The following is a 15,004-nucleotide window of genomic DNA, read 5'->3' on the forward strand; positions in this document are numbered from 1 at the left end:
ATCTAAGACCACAAATTAAGTTACATATTTTTTTGTTTCGTCTTTAACCACGCTTCATTGTGTGCTTACAAAAACATTGGGCAGAAACGTCAACTGCACCTTACATTGTATATCATTTATCTAATACTAATACTATATGTTCTTATTCTTTGGCCTAGTAATTTTGAATGGGGATGAACTCTTTGGCTATTAATAACTAGATCTAGGGATTTTCCAAATAAACTTGATATGGAAAGCATCAAGGGAGGCAGTAGACATCAGTTGAGATAGGGAGTCATGGCGTACAAGTGTCATCTATAAATTCGGTAAGTAAACAAGCTAAATATCTTTAGCCTATATATTCAGGTATTTGGAATCGCCCTTAACTGGGCTTTCTCTGAAACATTTTACTCTTATAAAATAAAACAGAAGGTAAAATGTCGGGTTTGTGTAATGAAACCAAAGCGGATCTACTACTACATACGTACATTAAAAATACAAATATAGCCTTAGCCTTAACCTGGTTGTAAGTTAGATCTACATGTAAAGTCTTAAAAGCAGAACAATTTGAAAATTTCATAACATTGAATTTTACATGTTTTCATTTTTCTTTTACGGCCGCTGTGAAGGCGAAATTGTATAAAACACTTTCTTTAATCCATGTCATAGTCAACAAATTATAAACGAAGATTCGGATGGGGGGGGGGGGGGGGGGGAGGGGAGAGCGTGAGTCATCAAAAATGGCGGATTACATGGAATCCGGCCAAAGTTTAGGTTTACACTAGCCACGTATTTCTTAACCTGAGTTCGGTCGAACCCCAGGTGAGTCAGTCATATGGTTTTGGTCGAGGTCAAGACACACACCCGACTCATATGATTCACGAATGGATTTTGTTAATACGACCATAGAATTTTGAAGTGTTCGGCGAATGTAGACTGGTGGGGTTCGTACCTCCAAAAAGGTTAAGAACCACTGCACTAGATTCTAGTTTTATATAAAATGTAGTCTAGATCTTGATTTTAATCTAGATACCGAAAATGAAACTATTATGTATGTAAATAGTCTTTCCGATAGCATGTGCTATAGTAAACTAACATCAACGGACCAATAAAAATATAATTCCCGAGACTAAGTTGTATCAATGATGTTAAATGAAAATAAATTTACTATTAAAAAACAAAGGCCATCTTAGAATATTATTTATAATTGTTTTTGTTTAGCTTCTATTTGCATGGAAATCAGTCCAGTTTTCTTGTTTCGTATTAGCTACAACTAAGATAACCCAAATATTTTTTTTTGGGTAATGTAAGCAAAATCGACCGACGCTAGCTGATAACATAATTTCGCTTCTTCAAAACGAGGAAATAATTTTTCTTAAATAAACAAAATCATCCATAAATGAATTAAAATTTTCCTTTTAATAACTTCTCAACAGATGTAGCAGAAAGGATGAGTGAACCGAGCAGAGCCAGTAAAGAACTGCCCATGATGAATGGTAGGTGTAACTAAGATATTATGTTTTTTTAAAGGCACTAGCTGTATGATATGATGGATCTTCCGTCACCGAAATCTAACTCTGTTGTAATACTTTTGAAAATTTCAATACTTAAGGAGAGTATTTAATTTTGACTTAATATGGGCATTAACAAAATTTTATTGACATTTTTAAAAAAAATGAATTTTAAATCTACCAGGGGGGTTGAAATCTGAGTTAGAACTGGCAAAAAAAGTGCTGTGTGACCTAAAATTATCTCATGAAATGTTATTACTGTGAGCGGCTGGAGTGTATTTTTATTATTTGTAACTTAGAAGGCGAATGTATCGTTTCGTTTCATGTCGTAAATTGTTCGTATTTTTTAGTTGTGTAGTCCCGTATTATGGCGCCGCTGTCTCACTGTTTATGTCCCTGGTTATAGCTAGTTTATATATATTTCGTTTATATTGTTGTCATTGTTTATAGTAAGTGTCTTTTTATAATATTCTGTTGCATGTTTCGTCGTGTTTGGTTTGTTATCCGTGAATTAGGGACTATTTGTTTACGTGTAGCGTGTGAGGTGTGTGGAAGTCGGGTTCCGGCTTGTTCAACTCTGTCTTTTTGTGTGTAAAGCTGCGGTGAAGGGAGCAGGCAGTCTCTCTGGTCATCGGGTGAAAAGAATAGCAAATTCGCACCATCCAGCCATATTTATTTTGTGTTTGTGTTCGTCGTAGTCCTGGTAAGTTAGATATAAGTTTATTTCTTTACTATGTCTATTTTTTGCTATGCTCTTTATTTTGGTTACTGGCCATAAGTTTTTTTGTGGTTGTCTTCTGACCGCCATTGTGGTCAGGCCATGTGGACTCAGATTCTGAGTTTTTATGGTCATTTTATTACTTTGTTGTATCTCTTGGGCTTGTGTGAAGCCAAGGATACTGCTTATTTATACTTGGCCCACAGTTATGGTTTACTCCTGGCTGTTGGGTTAAGTGGTATACGTATTCTATTGATTGTATCCCTTGGGCTGGTGTTAAGCCAGGGATAAAGGTAATTTTAGACTTGACCCGCAGCTATGGTTTACTCCTGGCTGTCGGGTTAAGTAATACGCACATTCTATTGATTGTATCCCTTGGGCTGGTGTTAAGCCAGGGATAAAGGTATTTTTAGACTTGACCCGCAGCTACGGTTTACTCCTGGCTGTTGGGTTAAGTAGTAGAGTTGTTGTTACCTGACCCACAGTCACGGTTCGTTCCGGACTGTCGGGTTTGGTTATATTTTTATCTTTATAGTGACCTTTCGCTTCCTGTGGTGATCATGTTGATCCCCAGGAGAGTGTTCGGTTCGTTCTAGTCACTGTGAAGGTACACTTGTTTTTAATAGATTTTATTTTACTTAGCCTTTTGTTAGGCTGGTAACTGTGTTGAGCTAGTAGTTTGAGCTCAGTGTCCTGGCAGTGTTCCAGTTAATTGTTAAAGTATATTCTGTGTGAACTACCTGCAGGCGGTGGAGATGTAATCCAGCCAGCCTGTGGTTAATGCTTTGTATATAACTTTTCTTTGTAAAGTAATTAATTTATTTGTTTTCCTTTTTCTAGGACGTAGTCCGAAATTGGGTGTTGTGTTTGATGTAAAAAGTTTGTTTCGTTTGGTTCTGTTTTGTGTCAGTTTATATCTATTCTTTTTTTATAACTTTTGGTTCCATGCAATAAATTTTATTAACTGTAAAAGTTTTTGTTTTATTTTAGTAGCTTATTATTTAGACTAAGGTTAGGGTTCAACCACTGTGGGTTCTACCACGGTTGCACTGACCGGACAGATTAGTTAGTTAAGCCTAGAAGGGTAGATTTAAGGTATCCCCCTGGAGGCCCACTGCAATTTCCTGTCTTCGGCCTTACCGGCCGATGTGAAGAATGCCCAACAGGTAGACTCAACCATCCAGGAGATCCTACCCTTCCTGACGCCCGGCCACAGATTACATTCCTCGACATTATCACTCCCAGCCCAGATTCTCCTGAGACAAAAGTCGAGACTCAGGTTGAAGGACGGTATCCTACAGCGCACAGTGAAACTGCCAGGTCAAGGGGAAATCGCACAATGCGTTATCCCCAATCAACTACGACCAGAGGTGCTCCGTCTAAGTCACAACGACAACGGCCACCAAGGACCAGACCGCTGCCTGCAGCTGTTACGGCAACGATGCTACTGGCCGGGGATGGAGGCAGATGTACGCCAGTACTGCCAGGCATGTGACCGCTGCCAGCACGCAAAAATGACCAGTCTGAAGGTGCACCAGCCTAAAGGTCATCTTTTGGCCACCATGCCCCTAGAGGTTGTGGCAGTCGACTTCACCCTGATGGACAAAGCGGCAGACGGTACGGAGGATGTATTGATTCTCACCGATGTTTTCACCAAGTGGACAGTTGCTGTTCCGACGAAGGACCAGACTGCCAAAACCGTGGCGAAGGCCCTGGTGCAGAACTGGATAGTTCACTACGGTGTCCCCAGGCGACTACACTCGGACCAGGGCAAATGCTTTGGGGCAGCCGTAATACACGAACTGTGCGACCATTATGGGATACAGAGGTCCCGAACAACGGCATACCACCCCCAAGGAAACGGCCAAGCAGAGAGGTTCAACCGGACCCTACACGATCTGCTTCGGACCCTACCTGTTGACAAGAAGAAGGACTGGCCTCGGTACCTGACCGAGCTGGTCTTCCTCTACAACACAACCCCGCACTCGTCAACAGGTTTCTCCCCGTTCCAGCTGTTGTTTGGGCGGGAGGCAGCCATCCCCTTGGACCTATTTTTAAACCAAGCCCCTCCAGCAAATAGTGGTGGTGCTGGAGATTACCTCCAGGGCCACCTAACACGACTGGCCAGCCTGCACAAACTAGCCCAGGAGAGGCTGCAAATAGAGGCCACCAAGAGGGACAGACAGGCCAATAACAGGCCAGCCGCTGAACTGGCCATAGGCGACCTGGTCCTGTTAAGGCAGCACCCCCTGGGCAGGCACAAAATGGCGGATCTGTACGGCCCGACAGTTTACGTCGTGGTCGAAGTACCTCCGATCACCGGCGGGTGTTACGCCATTAAGAAGAAAGATGGCCCTTCTGGCACCCGCCGGGTGGCCAGCACCCAGATCAGGAGATATGTGCCTCCCCGGGCTCAACCACCCTCCCCAAGGCCGGTCAAAGTGATACCGCCGGCTACTCCAGGCTACAGCCACATAATTTATAAGGTCCAATTGCCGGGGACCAGAGCAGCCGGTAACCCCACAGTACCTGACATACCTCTGCGTAGGTCGGTCAGGGAGCGCAGAGTCCCTAGTAGGCTAGACTTGTGATTGTGCCCTGTGGGCTGATTTTTTTGACAATGTTTTTTTGTAAAATTTATGATCGTGCCCTGTGGGCTGATTTTTTTGCAAGTTCTTTTGCAAAGTTTTGTTTTTTGTAACATGTATGATTATGCCCTGTGGGCTGATTTTCTGGCAAAGATTGTTTTTTTGTAAAATTTATGATTGTGCCCGGTGGGCTGATTTTTTTGCAAGTTCTTCCTGCAAAGTTTTTTGGTAACATTTATGATTATGCCCTGTGGGCTGTTTTTTTCAAGTTTGTTAGCTTGCGGTGACCGCAAGCTTTAGGGGGCGTGTATGTGAGCGGCTGGAGTGTATTTTTATTATTTGTAACTTAGAAGGCGAATGTATCGTTTCGTTTCATGTCGTAAATTGTTCGTATTTTTTAGTTGTGTAGTCCCGTATTATGGCGCCGCTGTCTCACTGTTTATGTCCCTGGTTATAGCTAGTTTATATATATTTCGTTTATATTGTTGTCATTGTTTATAGTAAGTGTCTTTTTATAATATTCTGTTGCATGTTTCGTCGTGTTTGGTTTGTTATCCGTGAATTAGGGACTATTTGTTTACGTGTAGCGTGTGAGGTGTGTGGAAGTCGGGTTCCGGCTTGTTCAACTCTGTCTTTTTGTGTGTAAAGCTGCGGTGAAGGGAGCAGGCAGTCTCTCTGGTCATCGGGTGAAAAGAATAGCAAATTCGCACCATCCAGCCATATTTATTTTGTGTTTGTGTTCGTCGTAGTCCTGGTAAGTTAGATATAAGTTTATTTCTTTACTATGTCTATTTTTTGCTATGCTCTTTATTTTGGTTACTGGCCATAAGTTTTTTTGTGGTTGTCTTCTGACCGCCATTGTGGTCAGGCCATGTGGACTCAGATTCTGAGTTTTTATGGTCATTTTATTACTTTGTTGTATCTCTTGGGCTTGTGTGAAGCCAAGGATACTGCTTATTTATACTTGGCCCACAGTTATGGTTTACTCCTGGCTGTTGGGTTAAGTGGTATACGTATTCTATTGATTGTATCCCTTGGGCTGGTGTTAAGCCAGGGATAAAGGTAATTTTAGACTTGACCCGCAGCTATGGTTTACTCCTGGCTGTCGGGTTAAGTAATACGCACATTCTATTGATTGTATCCCTTGGGCTGGTGTTAAGCCAGGGATAAAGGTATTTTTAGACTTGACCCGCAGCTACGGTTTACTCCTGGCTGTTGGGTTAAGTAGTAGAGTTGTTGTTACCTGACCCACAGTCACGGTTCGTTCCGGACTGTCGGGTTTGGTTATATTTTTATCTTTATAGTGACCTTTCGCTTCCTGTGGTGATCATGTTGATCCCCAGGAGAGTGTTCGGTTCGTTCTAGTCACTGTGAAGGTACACTTGTTTTTAATAGATTTTATTTTACTTAGCCTTTTGTTAGGCTGGTAACTGTGTTGAGCTAGTAGTTTGAGCTCAGTGTCCTGGCAGTGTTCCAGTTAATTGTTAAAGTATATTCTGTGTGAACTACCTGCAGGCGGTGGAGATGTAATCCAGCCAGCCTGTGGTTAATGCTTTGTATATAACTTTTCTTTGTAAAGTAATTAATTTATTTGTTTTCCTTTTTCTAGGACGTAGTCCGAAATTGGGTGTTGTGTTTGATGTAAAAAGTTTGTTTCGTTTGGTTCTGTTTTGTGTCAGTTTATATCTATTCTTTTTTTATAACTTTTGGTTCCATGCAATAAATTTTATTAACTGTAAAAGTTTTTGTTTTATTTTAGTAGCTTATTATTTAGACTAAGGTTAGGGTTCAACCACTGTGGGTTCTACCACGGTTGCACTGACCGGACAGATTAGTTAGTTAAGCCTAGAAGGGTAGATTTAAGGTATCCCCCCCTAGCAGGGCTTACATTACTAACAAAAGGTGAGAAGATATATATATATATATATATATATATATATATATATATATATATATAATTTGAAAGAAATAGTTTCTTTTCTTCATAATTCTAAAATTGAAAGATGACGCAATTATTTTTATGTTCTTTCCGTAGTTTAAACATGTGACGTCATTTTTTCTTGTCACAACCATAAACACTTTTCTGGTTGCATAATTTAAAAGTGTTTCTACATTCGAATATTGCTTTATTTTTGTTTTCTTTCTTGAAATACAATTTAGTTAATACATTTAAAAACTTCCCCCATATAATTTTCAACAAAAGTCCGTATCTTTAAGTTCTCCATATACCGATGAAGATACTGATCTCTTAGGCTCGGGACATTCGGACAGAAGAGAGAGAGAGATAGATAGAGAGAGAGAGAGAGAGAGAGAGACAAGAGAGAGAGAGAGAGAAAGAGAGAGAGAAGAAGAAAATTGTTGGGTACTCCTATACGTTAATTTTCAATAGTTGCTTAGTAATTATCTTCGCGCTTGACTTAAATTTGAACAATATTAACAAATCGCCAGAAAAATGCTTGGTTATATTGATTTGTATTTACATTTTAAATATCTTCAGACCATCTAAAAATTATGACGTATTTGGAGCCTTATTCTTTACCAAGTAATTTCGATACCATCTCAATGTCCATGGATTCACTTTTCGATATGCCGGAAGCAGACCATCCTTCTTACTCAAGTAATGCCATGTTGAAGCCCATGGATCCACTTACGGAAGCACTACAGAAATTTGAAACACTCTCTGTTGTATCCGAAAGTTCGGATTTAGAACTTATCGACACTGGTCAAAGTATGTTTCTTGATTAAAAGATATGTATAGAAATGTTTGATAATTTAAATTTCTTGAAAGTAATACGTTTAATAGAAATATTTTACTTCTACTGCGAGAAGCCTGGTGACATGGACGTTTATTATTTGTTCTTTTGTATGCTTGTGACTAACAATTGAATTAGCTCAGATATTTTCAGTCCAATTTCTGTAATGTATTACATAAAAAAAATTAACATTAAAAAAATGGATTGAAAAAACACTAGTTTCATTAGCATTCTAAACAAATCACTTTGCAGCTCTGTTAAACATACTTGCAAATATATTTATACCATTATGTTACCAAGTATTTTTTATATAATTCATATATGTGGTACAAGCAATAAATAGAAAAAAAAAGTAAACTTATTACAAAAAAATATTTCCTTCAATTAAGTAGTTATATATAGCTGGAATCATAATATAAAACATATGTTCAATTTTCATCATCAGTCGTCAGTCAGTCTGTCCAGCACAAAACGCCCGAGCGAAATTGCAGACACTTCTAACTGACAGATACGGTTCGTAGTTGGTACGTGGGTCAAGACAAAAAGACAATGCAACATGACGTTAAATTTGACCTAATTGGTTATTTTTTTTTATTATGAATTAATTAACATTTTGTCCAAATTAGTAGGCTGTCTCATCAAAACTATTCGCGCTATTAGACACGCGTCATCACGTTCAATAGGGCGTCATCACGTTCAATAGGTGCGCAATGGTTTTTAGTCATGTAACTCTATTGTAAATAAAACATGTAAAGTAGGCTACTAAACATTTTTTTTTCATACAAAACGTTTTAATAACAAGCTTTTATGTAATAATGCACTAAAAAGTAGAAAATAAATTATAGACTACTATTTAAATAACTATAAAGAAAAGCGTGGGTCTCTTCATAAATATTAGAAAAGTTATCCAATAGATACTAAATAGACTCACCTAAACTTTCTCGAATATTCATATATAACAGTAAAGGGGACGTCAATCCGGATATAGAAATGTTTCTATTTTCTCGTATACATAGAGCATAGAGGAAGTATTGCAATAGTGCACAAAAATCACATAAAATTTTGACAGTTTTCACCGTTTTACACCTCGGTACTTCATCATATAGGCCTACTGAGTCAGTGGCGTAGCGAGGTCGGGTGTCACCCGGTGCGGCACTTAATGGTGTCACCCCCCCCCAGAGGCGTAGCGACCCTTCCCGGGGACAAACTTTCAAATTTTCGATTCCCCCCCCCCCCACCCCCTAAAACTTTTAATTTGCACCCCCCCCCCCTCACGTTTTTCTCTATATATTTTGCTATTTTTTGCCTTGGTGTCACCCCCCTAAATGGTGTCACCCGGTGCGATCCGCACCCCCCGCCCCCCCCCCCCTCGCTACGCCTCTGTACAGAGTATTGGGGACTTATTTTATTCGGGCGAAAATTCTAATTCATTTAGATTTATCAAAGTCTTGAAAAAACTGGGCTTTGCAATTTTGTCCGTATGTCTGTATGGTTGTCTGTCTGTGAACACGGTAACGTGAGTACCGTTTCAGTTATGTCAAATTTTTAGTTTTGTATTAACTTTTGAGCGATTTCCGGTAACCATAAGTAGTACTCATTAAACTTCCGAAGTCTGAAAAGCCAATAAATTGAGTACCATTTACGTTACGTGGACGAAATTTTAATGTATTCATAAAAAATAATAAGTCATTCAATTGAAATAAATTTGATGTCAGATTGCATTGTCATTTAATCTTGTCACACGTGCCGATATTCAGAGAAATTGGTTAGAAGTGCCCCGAATTTTGCTCGCCCGTTTCAATTTTTGACAATAAACAACAGAGGAAGCATGTTAAACAAAAGCTTGTAAAAATAGATTCGATCTTACTTTTTACATTACATTCAAATATAGATAGTCCTGTATGTTTGTTATTAGGAATTTATTTTGAGTTGCGTATAGATTAATGTTAAGGGAGGGTACAAGAGTGGTGCTTTTTTGTTTTAATCCGTCGCTCTATATCACGGGTTCCCAACCTGGGGGTCGCGACCCCCCAGGGGGTCGCGAAGGTCTTTCTGGGGGGTCGCCAACTGGTATACTAAACCTTAGTAATTTGAAACAAAACATAAATATTTAGAAGAATTTTTGAAATTCGGCTTCATTAACATCACTGGAAATGTAATAGAGAAGAAACAAAGCGCACTGTACAAAGTTGTTCTCAGTCACGAATCTATAAAATCTTCAAAACTAAAACGCCATTTGAGACGTGTCATTCGGAACACACCGAAAAATATATGGAGTTCTTTCGTCGGTAAGAAGCTAGTTGCAAACGCCAGCGACTTGATCGAACAGGAAATTTTCACCAGCATTAGTGCAAGCATCAAATGAAGTCGCGATATAAAATGCCAAGCGAAAAAAAAAAACAATAGGAGAAAATCTCATCAAACGCTGCATGTACGTAAATGTTAAATAACACATTTTTATTGAAATTAAGCTTTCACCATTGTTTGCTTTTCAAGTTGATAAATCATCAGACGTGAGTTCGTGTTCGCAGTTGCTGGTCTGTGTCTATATTCATGCGGATGATAGCAATGAAGAGTGAATAGAGAAAATAAATACCCTTTTTGAAACTTGATGATTAAAATGGGGTTGTACGGATGGTGCGCTATCTATGTTTAGCTCAAAATCGGGCTTTCAGAAAACAGAAAAGATTTAGCTCCCTAACCACTGCCCTAACCAATCGAAATTAAGAGTCCATTGCTAGTATAAGTCGTAAATTATATAAAATATGGAGCCTTCAAAGAACTGAGCAAAAACATTAATATAGATCACGAGGTTCTGCTCTTCTACACTACAGTACGTTGGCTGTCAAACGAAATGTTGTAAATTGTGATTTTTAGATTGAAATCTGAAATCAAATTGTTCTTTGAAGTGCAAAGGAAACAAGACTTTTTGGTATACTTAAAACGACATAGAGTTCGAACAAGATAAGCTTAACCTGAAGCTTCAGCGAAAATGAACGAATATTATAACTTTCCATGATAATCTCGGGGCATTTTTTATCAAAGCTGCAAAATCGGTAAAGAAAATAAATCTTGGAAATATTGTAAATTTGAGAAACTCTGCGGTGTGGTAGATGAATCTGATTGTGAGATAATTACAATTTTGAAAGAAGCGATTTCTGGGCATCTTGAATCTCTTGAAAACGAACTGCATCGCTATTTCTCTGAGCTGAAAAAAGAAGAATCTGCATTTACGCATTACCCATTCTCTACTTCCCTTGATGTTGCCAGCATTCCTGATGAATTACAAGATGAATTCTTTGATTTGCAGAATGATTCCGAGTAAGATGAAAAACTGCACACACAATTTTGGTGTAGTATTCACCATTCATACCCTAAAGTAAAATTGATTGACTTTTCAAGAATATATTTTCAACACTATTCTTCGATTAAAAACAAAATTAAGATAATTATAATGAAATAGTTTGGCGTTAACAAATTATTTTAAAATTAAAAACTTAACCACGAAGGTTTAGTGAATAGTATGCAATTTTACTAATGCTATTAAAATAGTTATCGAGAGTAGTTCATATTGAAAGTCTACTAGAAAATCTTATTTTAGTGCTTATTAATTTCCATACTAATTTCGGCTTTTTAATTCTATGGGGGTCGCGGGTCACTTAACTTTTATAAAAGGGGGTCGCCACTCGAAAAAGGTTGGGAACCACTGCTCTATATAAATGATTTTGTTGGTATTTTAGTTTGTTTGTTTTTAGTTTAGACCACGTTTGATTTAGATTTAAACATAATTTACTTGTTGCAATAGAGAGGTTTATGTTTGTTCATATACGTTTTTAAAAAAATATATGTAGATATTATTGGGAAAGCAGACCATCCTTCTTATTCAAGTAATACCACGTTGATGCCCATGGATCCATTTACGGAAGCACTACAGAAATTTGAAACACTCTCTGTTGTATCTGGAACTTCGGATTTAGAATATATCGACACTAGTCAAGGTATGTTGATTGATTAAAAGAAATGTATTTGTATTGTTTGTATTGTTTACATTTTCTAGAAAATGATGTAATTAATCGTAATATTTTACGTTTTATGCATTAAACCTTGAAGTATGGTGGTAGATTGCTTGTTCATTTGTAATTTCCTTGTGACTAACACTTAAATTAAATTCAGGTACTTTTAGTCAAGATTTATTTGATAATAAATATTTTAAAAAAATTATGAATAGAACTGCTCGTCTAGACAAAAAGTAATTTGAATGAATTCTAGAGACGTAGATTATTTATTTTTATTTGCAATTTTTTCTTTTCTTATTATTAATTTTAAATAATAATTCATTCGTTAGCCAAATTTCGGTCAATACATTATACTAGCCATAATATTATACTAGACATAATTAGCCACGTAAAAATTTAAATGTTAACTCAAACAAAAAAGCTAATTAAAAAATATTATATATAAATTATTTACTTCGTTTTTTTTTTTTGAGAATGCAAAAACAATTTATAATGTTGCACTAAAATAAAAAGAGAAGAATATTTTTTGCATATTCAGTCAATTATTGTAGATAACAATTTTCGAGGGAAATAAAAATAATTAAAATAGAAAGCATCGCTCTAGATCACCCGCTATACTTTAGAATTGGGAACAAACGAATACAGCAACCCACGTATAAAGATGTAACACAAACCTTACTTATTTCATTTACATCATTGATCTTCACGTAAATATTGGAATTGCTTTCATTAAGCCATTACTACTTTCAATTTTTTTTACCCTCTAAATGTAGTGTTTACAAATTATTCTTTTAATCAATGATAGTTTAGAGGCCGTTCCTAAATGTCCTCATTATGTTTTCGTTTATGTTCGCGTTCGCATTATTTATTGCTTTTATTTCTGCACATTAACGCAAACAAATCAAAAACATAATCGCTTACTAAATATAAAGTTTGCGTTATAGCTGCAAGTGGTCGATCTAATTCAAGCTTTTAAAAAGATGTGTGTAGACGCGATCAGTCTAGGTCAGTTTTTGTTTAATTTAAATTCAAATATTGTGATGGCTAATGTTTGCCTGTGAGTTTCAGAGATATAACAATTTTTTTATTATATAAAAAAGGAAAATATCATACAGCATACAATACTGTATTTGATCTCTATTTTAATTTATCAATTACGATAATTCTGTGCTGCGGAATTTTAAATATGAAATGTGACGTAGGCCTATATAGATGAAACACTTAAAATCAAATATTAAAAGCATTATTAGCCTTATAAAATGAATCTTCGATATTTCATGTCTTCTAGGCATCAAGCAAACTACGCGTAAAAAAACGATCAGCAATCAAGAAATAACGCAAGAGAATGTTTCTAAAGATATGAAATCTAAAGCAAGATTCAAGTATAAAAAAGACCCAAAAGCTAATCCGAAATATATGAAAGCTGTTGAAGAAAAAGGAAAGATCCTAGAACTAGACATTAAAACTAAAAGAAGATACTACAAATGTAGATCAAGCTACACTACTTTAAAATCAGTTACATGTTGGCCAGATTATTTCATAGAAAAGGACTTAACACCTTTAGCAGACAACAGGCAAGGGGATATTAAAGTGAGCGAAGATTTGAACCACAAACTCTCCTTGTTTTCCGGGGATATCACTACTTTGGAAATCGATGCTATAGTTAATGCTGCCAATAAAACCCTTTTTGGGGGAGGAGTTGACAGAGCAATCCACAGTGCAGCCGGGCCCAGCCTTATGGATGAGTTTAGAGGTTTAGGTGGCTGTGATGAAGGGGAGGCAAATATAACTGGCGGATTTAAACTACCTGCTCGATATGTCATTCACACAGTTGGTCCCAAGAGAGAAGACCCGGTGAAACTGGAGCAGTGCTACAAAAACTGTTTGAATATCTTGCGTGAATACAATTTAAAAACAATAGCGTTTCCATGTATTTCCTCAGGGATATTTGGTTACCCAAACAAAAAAGCTGCAGATGTTGCTCTCAGCACTATAAGGAGTTGGCTGGAGCATGATGATTATTCTTATAAGGTTGACCGTATCATTGTGTGTCCCTGCTTACAAAAAGATAAAAATGTTTATCGTAACCTCATGCAGCGTTACTTTCCTTTAGATGAAAAAACGATCCAGGGAAATAAATACAAAAGGAAATAATGACCATAGCAGGGTGAGCTACAACCTGAGGCTGCAGTTAGTCCTGGTGATACAGATATTACAGACCTGACAATATACCCTGGCCTGATGCCGCAGGTCGTGCACATGTCAAAAATACCGACTTATATAATGCAAGTGCTAAATAAAATAGCCTGGATATAATTTTGGAGATATATGTATTTATTACTACTAAATAATTTTTAATCAACAATATTTGTGCATTTCAATTGGGTGTACGTGTTTCAGTCATCTTCTGGACAGTGTTTCTTCCAGACTTTTTTCTCCGGGGGGGCACTTGAAATTTTCGGGGGGGGGGGGGGCGGTAGACTTTCTTCGGGGGGGCGGACACTGTTAAAAGTATATTTTTTCTATATAAATTATATAAATTCCATTTCGTTCGGGGGGGGGGGGGGGCGGTAAAAAATTTTCGGGGGGGCTTTGCCCCCCCCCCGAAGAGATGCCTGGAAGAAACTCTGCTTCTGGATTTTTGTTACAATAATATAAGCGACATAACCGTGTTACGCTTATTTAGTTTGTGTGGATACATTTGGATTTGAAGTTTCCTCTTAACTATTGCATTTTTAAAAAGAACAATATTAATTTTCCGTTTTCCGAGTGCACTGTGGGTCACATTGCGTCAAAATATAAAAAAACAACAACAAAGAATGGACGAGGAAAATCTATTGTTTGAAATGTACATTCCCCTTTTTATTTTCTTTATCACGAGCCCCATTCCATAGAACTCAATGTCCTTGATATTGATAGTCGTTGCTCAACACAATGACAAAATAATGCTGAGACTCAATTTTCCACACTGGTCGTGTGTCATGAGATTTACCTTAAACGTGTAACATTGTGTCGAAGTCAACGTGTGTTACGCCACACCAAGCACGGGACAAATCTACGAGAACATCAAGCTGACTCAAATTTACGAGCCAAAGACGCGGAAAATGGAGTGTCCTGACTGCAAAACAGATTTGCACTACACCACCATGTGCAGCCAACTGCAATGACGATTTAATGACATTTCAAACATTATACTTTGTAATCATAGTTCTACTATCCATTCATATACAAGACTTAGGTGTGGGAGGCTTTAGAAAGCATACACAAAGTCAGCTGTAAAGTGTAGATTCATTTGGAGTAGCCGATTGGATAGCAAATAAAACAGGATGAGGACAACAATGTTAGTGCCTCTACTGACATCATATTACTTGTTAGCTGATGTTGTTCAAGGCAATTTGTTATTATGTTAGTGTTGTGTTCATAAATTACTATGTAAATT

General features: G+C 37.4%; 1 protein-coding gene across 1 annotated transcript; it reads left to right on the plus strand.

Annotated features, from left to right (window-relative positions):
* Nucleotides 1-886: 886 nt before the first annotated feature.
* Nucleotides 887-13,719, plus strand: LOC131955961 (ADP-ribose glycohydrolase MACROD1). The gene is made up of 5 exons (XM_059320291.1): nt 887-941; nt 1,416-1,475; nt 7,294-7,524; nt 11,401-11,547; nt 12,854-13,719. Exons 2-5 carry the CDS (start codon nt 1,430-1,432, stop codon nt 13,717-13,719), a joined length of 1,290 nt encoding a protein of 429 aa, XP_059176274.1. The 5' UTR covers nt 887-941; nt 1,416-1,429.
* Nucleotides 13,720-15,004: the final 1,285 nt, after the last annotated feature.

The sequence above is a fragment of the Physella acuta genome, unplaced genomic scaffold (assembly GCF_028476545.2).
Source record: "Physella acuta isolate Inbredline_101_S28 unplaced genomic scaffold, ASM2847654v3 ptg001119l, whole genome shotgun sequence".
Taxonomy (NCBI): domain Eukaryota; kingdom Metazoa; phylum Mollusca; class Gastropoda; family Physidae; genus Physella; species Physella acuta.

Excerpts from the sequence above, each read along its gene's own strand:
- LOC131955961 (XM_059320291.1), top strand. The coding sequence starts at position 1,430 with ATGAGTGAACCGAGCAGAGCCAGTAAAGAACTGCCCATGATGAATG. Across the intron at positions 7,525-11,400 it reads ACTTATCGACACTGGTCAAA|ATATTATTGGGAAAGCAGAC; the intron begins GTATGTTTCTTG and ends AAATATATGTAG. Across the intron at positions 11,548-12,853 it reads ATATATCGACACTAGTCAAG|GCATCAAGCAAACTACGCGT; the intron begins GTATGTTGATTG and ends CATGTCTTCTAG.